At 34.9% G+C, this 8,605-nt stretch overlaps 1 protein-coding gene across 2 annotated transcripts in view; it reads left to right on the top strand.

Annotated features, from left to right (window-relative positions):
* The window catches only part of CNKSR2 (connector enhancer of kinase suppressor of Ras 2), a 130,215-nt gene extending 122,244 nt beyond the window's left edge, over window positions 1-7,971 (top strand). For both annotated transcript variants that reach the window (XM_023522342.1, XM_023522343.1), the window contains one exon: window positions 6,642-7,971. In XM_023522342.1, the coding sequence (XP_023378110.1) occupies window positions 6,642-6,646 (5 nt within the window). In that variant the 3' untranslated portion in view covers window positions 6,647-7,971. The remainder of the gene's footprint in view (window positions 1-6,641) is intronic.
* Window positions 7,972-8,605: the final 634 nt, after the last annotated feature.

Raw genomic sequence — 8,605 nt, forward strand, 5'->3', positions numbered from 1 at the left:
TACTAAATATATCCTTATAAATCCAAGTCCCCAGGTACAGATACCGTTACCTGTTATTCCACCAGAATGTCTAATTTGGAGAATTCAGGTCAAGTGTGATGGGCAAATTAAATAGCTTGGAAGTAAAATTGGTGTCCTGAAGACATTTTTACCACGCAATCACTTAAGTGGTTCAAGGTTCAGATAAGATTAGAAAATGCTTTTTAGAGTGTTTATCAGGTAGGAAAGAGAATGTCTAGTAGGGTTGAAACGACCAAAGAACCCATTGAAAGAAAAAGGCAAGAAAATAATTGAGATGTTGTTAGTCCCAATGTTATAGATGAAGTGTTGTGTCACGTTCTCATCACTGAGTTACTTCACACTGATTATCATTCAAACTGAATGTGATCTATTTAATTATATCCTTTTAATATAACCATGTAAGGTGGTAGTAGAAGTTAAAAATTCTTATAAATTAAAAATATACATTGTTCATCTCTAAAGTATTGGGTAGTTAAAAAAAAATCTATTTCCTGTAGTGTGTTCATGTCTCAGAGTTTATCTGTGTTACTTCTGTAGCTATTTTATCTGGAAATGGAAATTTTAAAGAGATTTTATTTTTTTCACTTATTTTATTTTTATGGCGACATTGGTTAATGAAATCCAATAAGTTTCAGCTGTACACTTTAACAGTAAGGCATATATATATTTACATTTGGTGTTCACCTCCCATAGTTAGAATTATTTCTGTCATCACATATTTGATCCCCTTTACCCCATCTACCTTCCCCCACCCCCCTACACTCTGGTAAACACTAGTCTATAGTCCATGTCCATGAGTATTTGTTTGTCCTGTTCATTTGTTGCTTTTAGGTTTATATCTCACATATAAATGATATCATATGATTTTCAACTTTTTCCGTCTGGCTTATTTCGCTTAGCATGATTATCTCGAGTTCCATCCATATTGTCGCAAATGGCAGTATTTCATCTCTTCTTATGGCTAAGTAATATTCCATTGTATATATTTACCAATACTTCTTTAGCCAATCATCTATCGTTGGACACTTCGGTTGCTTCCATATCCTGGCCACTGTGAATAATGCTGCTATGAACATTGGTGTGCAAATATCTTTCCGGATATGGGTTTTCAAGTCTTTGGGGTAAATACCCAGTAGAAGGATTGCTGGATCATATGGTAGATCAACTGTTAGTTTTTTGAGGAACCTCCATACTGTCTTCCATAGTGGCTGTACCAATTTGCAGTCCCACCAGCAGTGTATGAGGGTTCCTATTTCTCCACATCCTCTTCAACATTTGTTATTGCTTGTCCTATTGATTATAGCTACTCTAACAGGTGTGAGATGGTATCTCATGGTGGTTTTGATTTGCATTTCCCTAATAGCTAGCGATGTTGAGCATCTTTTTATATATTTGTTGGCCATTTGTATGTCCTCTGGGGAGAAGTGTCTGTTCAGGTCCTCTGCCCATTTTTTGATTGGATCATTTGCTTTTTTGTTGTTATTGAGTCATATGAGTTCTTTGTATATTTTGGATATTAGGCCCTTATTGGAGGTGTTGCTTGCAAATATATTTTCCCATTCAGATGGTTGTCTCTTTACCTTGTTGACAGTTTCTTTTGCTGAGCAGAAGCTTTTTAGTTTGATGTAGTCCCATTCATTTATTTGTGCTTTTACTTCCCTTGCCTTTGAGGTCAAATTCATAAAATCCTCCTTAAGTCCAAGGTTCTTGAGTTTAGTTCCTATGTTTTCTTCTATATATTTTATATATACATACATATATATTCAATTTTTCATTATCTTCTTTAAATGTGCTGCAAATTTCAAATATTTTTACTTTGTGTGTTTAATCAGTTAAAAATATATTTATACAACATCATTAATGTAATTACATATAGTGTAATTATATAATAATTATTGGGGTAATTACATATGACATTGCAGTCATATAATTGAATCTGTATATATGTATATATGTATATTTGTACTTAATAAAATAGAGCTTTATTTTATTGATAATTCTTAACTAAAATTTTAAGACAGAAATGAAGAGGGGTTACACAACTACACCATGAACTCTTTGAGGTCAGACTATCATTTTTGTATATTTCTCCCTAACCTTTGATATAGTATATATACCCATAGGTGCCCATTAAATCCCTATTGCACATGTCTATAAAAATGAATTCTTCCCATTTTCTATTTTAAATTCTAAATGGTAACATTTAAAATGACAAAATAATGTGACAAAATTCTGTAGTACATTTTTCTGAAATATTTATAGACACTTCATTGAAAATAAACTGATGGTAAATTAAATTAACATATCAAGTACTTCTGTGACTATTAAATATAAAAGACCTTTTCAATTGTTGCTAATAATATAAGCTTCATTTAAGTTGTACTTTAGGTATGCCTTTATTTCAGATAGCGCTTTTTTAATGCAGATAGAAAAAGCCAGAGTGTGTGATATGCTCACAATAACTAATTAAGTCCTAACAGCACTCTAAGGTCATAGTATAGCAGTAGGTATATTAAGATGAGATACTACTTTCATAAGGAAATACTCTCTCCTGTGAACTGTACACAGAGGATGGAACTGTGATTTGGCAATTTAGAGGAACATTCTAATTATCTGGAAACAGTATTTCCTTATCTGTTTTGCCTGTGGCTAGGTTCATCAAATATTATTTTACCTGAAATTGCTAATTAAAGATCTCCGTAAGTGCTATAAGTATAGGCACAAACTATATTACTTTTTACTATTTTTACTATTTATCACTTTGTTTTGAAAAAGAATGCTTTATCATGAAAATTTTGCTCCTCATTCATAAAAGAAAAACAAAGGCTTTTCAGTTCCTTCCCCTATGGTATTAAATTTAAAACTAAGCAAACAAATTTTTTAAAAATCTGATATCCTGTCTTTTTGAACTCAACCTTTTCCTTAAAACAGGCCCTCAAAATTCAGACAGATGCTACTCAAGCCACAATTAACAAGTCTCTTTCTCTCTCTTGGTCCTAACATTCTGAACAGCAGTATCTGTGACTCTTTCCAATACTTACACTGAGAAAAGTAATCATCACTGATGAACATTCATGGTATTAGATATTCCTGTTTTCCAAAAAGAAAAAATTTAATCTGAACACATGCATTTAGAAGAAGGGGGATGGGGCTTCAGATAATGATGTTAAATACTATTCTCCCAGGAACTCCATAAGTGTTACTTTTGATAGGCTTGGATATCTGCTATTAGTGACCTTTGTTATCGGCAGGCAGCTTAAGACCAGTAGTCAGTCAAGGCTTTGCCCTTAAATTTGCCCTCAAGCTCACGGTTAATGGAAAGGAATAAATGGAACCGAATTTCCTCTTAGAACTTAGACAGAAATAGGAATCCTTGAAAGTACTCCTCAGGCTTAAGCACTTATTTCCATTTTCACATATTTTCTTCTCTTTCATTCATTAAGGAAAAGTTTTTTTTTTTTCACCTATTTTGTATTCATTCTCAGCCATTCTCTTGCAAATGTTTATGCCTCCATTCTTACCTTGTAATCTAATCATCAGGCATTTCATTTAGGATCATCAGCTATTCCTAGCAGGTACAGTATTAGAAGCCTGATTACATTTCTACAACTTGTGTTTCTAGAATTTCTATTTCTGCCAATTATTTGAGTGATCCTCAGTAGGGACATTTTTAAATTCACAAAACAAAAAGGGGAAGAAACTCCTCCTCAGTGTATCCTGCATAGATTCAATCTGTGAAGAGTTTGTATAGGAAGCGGATCCATACTAGAATAAGTCATCCTTATACCAACATGGCATTGCATCTGAGTTCACTGTTCAGATCTCCAGGAATCTAGTAACAGGGAAACTAGATCTGTTTCTTTTTATCCAGCTGGGCTGGTGGCCTCACAATTGGAGGTTTCAGTGATGATTGGACGCTCAATAAATATTTGTTAAGTAATATGCCAAGCAAAAACATTACTGATTGTCTTGGGGTAGCATACATACATTGCTGTTGTTTTGAAATATAATTGCTTAAAAGCTTGGTAAATAGTGAGGTTTATTTTAATAGCAGGAAGTAGGGAATATTTTTATAGTTGGGATATTGGCCAAAGGAAAACAAAACAAGAGCCATATAATTCGGTGGGTTTTTTTTTGTTGTTGTTGTTTTTTTAAGGAACATGCAATTTCCATTTGTCTTTTTAAAAACAGGAATAAAATTAGTCTTCACTATAATAAATCATTTTAACTGGTTTGAATATTTCGACTATTCAAATGGGAATAAATGAAATTTTCAGAGCAAGAAAGCCCAACAAAAACACAGAAGTAGAGAAAAAGGAGTGTTGAGAACCAGAAAGGGACTTGCAAAAAGTTAAAGACAGAAGACAATGTTAGGCTTTCATGGATTGATGTCATTATGAAGTAGGTTTGTTTCTGTGTTTTAGAGTTTATGTAGATTAGCCATACGCTAGTCCATCATATCTGACCCTCCAGGCCTGCTGGTGCTGCTCATACTTGAGATTCAGAACGCACACCCCAAGACATGCAATCGATTCAATGGGTTTGAGTCTGGAAGTATCATTATAGTTGTTCTGCTTGCCTCACAAATAAAGAGGAACTATTTAACGCTACATAAAAGTATAGCTTTAAAGAATTTATTCGAGCTGTTTACCAAGGCCTCTTTCATTTTGCTGCATTCTCGGTAAACCAAGATATTTCCATCAGATTCTTTGGCAAAAAACCTTTGTAGCTTCTGACTTACAAACTACTTATATATGGAGTACAAAAATTGGCATCACTCCAACCAGCCCAACCCATGGTGTAGCCCATCCCACTGTGACCAGCCTGAAGCAGGAGATCTCAAACTGCAACGAACATAAGAATCACCCAGGTTACTTACTTAAAATGCAGATTCCTGAGTTCCATACCCAGAAATTCGGATTCAGTAGATTATGGGTATAGAAATCTGTGGGCATAGAAATCTGTGTTTAACAAGCAGACCTCTACCCCTAAGATTTGGTAGCCAGTGGTCCTGACTACTAGTTGAAGAGACACTTTGCCCTAGGAAGTTATCTTCTCGTATGCTCATATATCTAGTTTGGGAACAAACTGTAGTCATTTTGAAATATCGATCCTCCCCCACCATCCTGTACTCTTGCAAGCTGTTCAACTGAGGAGGTGTTTCCAGTCTCTTGGAGTAGAATTCAGCAATCCTGCAGAAACAATGCCCTAAACGTACCTAAACAGGAATTGATAACCAGGGCCCTGGTTCAGATTTAGTCTGGGCTAAGTGCACTAGAAATTAAACTAGTCATGTAACATTTTTTTTCCTGAGGGAAAAGGAGAGGTATATGTTCAAAGCAGCAATTTACGAAGTGTTTCAATTGCATAGATAAATTAGGAACACTCTAAACTTAGAAATGACCTTGTGCCCAAGGTCAGATTGTCTCTGATTTTGCTGTTTGAAATTCCATGACCTCATGAAACAAAGTGGTAGAAGCCAGAGCTAGCATTCCAGCATTGTAATTTTCTAAAAAACGAGATGTTATCTTTTGTTTCATTTGACTTATATATGAAGATTACTTAGTTTCCAGCTTCTTTTCTACAAATGAACAGAATGATACAGTAAACAAAAATTAGTCCTGCTAATTTCTGAACTGCACTGCATCCTGTTTCCTAGATACAGTGCTATAGGCTACTTATGCCCTTCCCAATTTTTTAAGGGAAGTAGTAATGAACAACTTGCTTTCTCTGTTCCCTTTTCCACTTGTTCCTTCTTGATATAACTCAAAAGCTGCTATGGGATGTTGTAGATAAAAATCTAACTGAGGCTAGAAAGAAAAAAAATATTGCTGTTTCATACCTGGTGACAATATTTGGATTCCTCAAAATCCGAAATAAAATGAACTAAAAGAGACTACAGTTTATTTTATCCCAATTATTCTTAGTTTCTCAGATCATTCAGAAACTTTAGTCTTTTCTAGTTTCTTAATTCCTTGGCATGTGGCTTATATTCAGGTGTAAAGTCACCTTTTCATCACATTTACCCTCTTAGAGCTTTTCATTTCTCTTCGTTTTGTATTGGTCAGCGTTTGGCCTCCTTACGGGAGCCACGCTAGCTGGGCTCTTCTATCTCACGATTAGCATGTGGTAGCATATATATATCAGGGTAGTTAGATAGACGATAGACCAGAAAACTTTTCTTCATACTTCTTCATCGGATGAATTCGAGGAAAGATCTTGTATAGAAATAGTTTCATTTTCTTGAAAGACTGATCATTTTACATACGTACGGAGAATACTTTTGACAAACTCTTGTGATTAAAATTATAGATGTGCATATACAAGTCTAGAGGTGGGAAAAGATGTATCTGCGCTGTGTATTATTTTGTATACATAAGATTGGCGTTTCCAAATAACCAAGCTTAAAACAAAAAGTGTCCCATTTATGGCCAAATAGACTTGCATGCCAACAGAAAGACATTATGGTATTGAAACCATATGCAATTCTAGCCATATTTTTCTCTTTTCTCTTTATGGGTTTTGCATGATGGTATTTCTAATACAAATACTAATATGCTTTGGAAATAATGGCACTCGCAGGTCTTTCATCATATTGTATCACTGCTTTATCATATTAGGCTAATACACTGCGAGAGTTGGTAGAACCTCTCCATGCCAAATCGGATCCACTTCTGTTGGCACTCAACCCATTGGACTCACAGATTGATAAGCTAATGTTTAGAGAATTTAGATCGGAGAGAGTCGGCACGGCGCAGACTCAACATCAACCTCTTGCAAGCAACTAAAATGGCCTCGTCCTTGCTGTTTATAACAGAAAACAGACTTTTAAAAAGCTTAGATCATCAAGTGTTTTGGATTGGAGGCCTCCCTAAAGGGATATTAAGAGGGGCAGGCCACTTTTGAGAAGAATGCGAGCTTTCTACACTGGGACTAGCATAAGATCAAAGCCAAACAAGATGGAGCACAGTGACAGAAAACTACCGTTTTTGTGGGAGAACAGAAGGGGAAGGGTATTGACTGGGGAGGGCTTTGTGTGGCGACACCTCAGTTGTGTTCTTCTGACACCAGGAAAGGAGAGGGATCAGCTCCGATAACTAGAAAACTCTGTTTAATGGACTCTTTGGTGGCCTCTTTAAGGCAAAGCAGAGGAAGCAAATTCTGTGTATTAAGTGTGTTTTGCATTTTTAAAACTTGACGTGCTGTATTGTACTAAATTAAGTGTAATCTATTAAGGCAGGGTATACACAACCTGCTCTGAAACTTACTATGTTCATTCTATTATAAAGTGTATTCAGGTGCAACACAGAGACTGCTTTTGGTGACACTAACGAAGACAATTCCTCATGCCAGGCTTTATTAGATTCCTCAGCTAACATCCTAACTTTCTCCTTATTTCTTGGCACTTGTATACAAATGGTGTTGCCTCATAGGACAGGCATGAGCTATTCTTTTCTGTAAAATTTTCCTATTCTATAGGCTGTGGTTTTCACTTTTGAAAAAGTATTTTGTCTGGATGTCTTTCAAACTAGCTTCAGATATTATTTAATACTATGTAACTGGGTCCCTTATGGCTCAATATTGCTTATTTTTCTTCTGTAGTGGATGTGAAATTTCCTTTATTTAGTTGGATAAGATACTCTGTAATAATTTCAATGCTAATTAATGGATATTTCATACTGTGCAATGAACAGATAATTTAACATTGTATTTGGAAATGTTTTCTTTCTTCCTGTCGCCACAGTGTGTGTGGTATTGCATAATGTGAATACCTGTAAAAATATAAATTACTTAAAAATAAAAATATGACCAATTGGTATCAGATCTTTTTAGATAGCTAAATAATTTGCTAAGAATGCTTGATAGTAAATATCTTTCTAAAGAGAAGTAATCTATGCTTCTTTCCCACAAATGGAATTTGTGTTGTGAATAAAATCACATTGCTCTGCCTTACTATTGCCTCTGTGCTCTAACCATTTTAATGTGTTTTTTTTAAAGTATATATAAAAATGATGGTTCTGGTATGTAGAAATCCATCAAAAAGCATTTTGTTGGTATTTAATATTAGTGGGATTGTCTTGGGTCATTCTCCCTGTTTTAAGTTATAGTAAAACTTTATGATATGAAGAATTTTAGTTTTTTCTCATTAAGGAATATGGTGACTCCACATTAATTTTTAAACATACTCTTCTCTTAGCTTTGATTTTAAACTATCCCCTTTATGAATTTCTGCCTAAGAGCCTGGTATCTTGACTTCCATGTCTCTATTAGTTAAATTTTCTAAATTTTGCAGGTAAATCTAGAATCTGTCATTTATGTTTGTGGTTGTCCTTCAACGAACCTTGCCTTTGGGTCAATAAACCAATGCCAAGGACACCAAGATTTTACCATCTGAACTGTTTGTCATAAAAACTGCCATAGTACCCTGGAAATTCAACCACTGTCATATGTTTGTGGCATTAAACCACATAATTTGGCAGAAATGACATGCTTAGAGAGTGAAGTACAGAATAAACTCAGCTCTGTCTCTTTAGTCACATATTTATGGAAGTAAGCTTTATTGTCACGCAGAAGGGATTGACAG

This window comes from Pteropus vampyrus, unplaced genomic scaffold (assembly GCF_000151845.1).
Source record: "Pteropus vampyrus isolate Shadow unplaced genomic scaffold, Pvam_2.0 Scaffold339, whole genome shotgun sequence".
Classification (NCBI taxonomy): domain Eukaryota; kingdom Metazoa; phylum Chordata; class Mammalia; order Chiroptera; family Pteropodidae; genus Pteropus; species Pteropus vampyrus.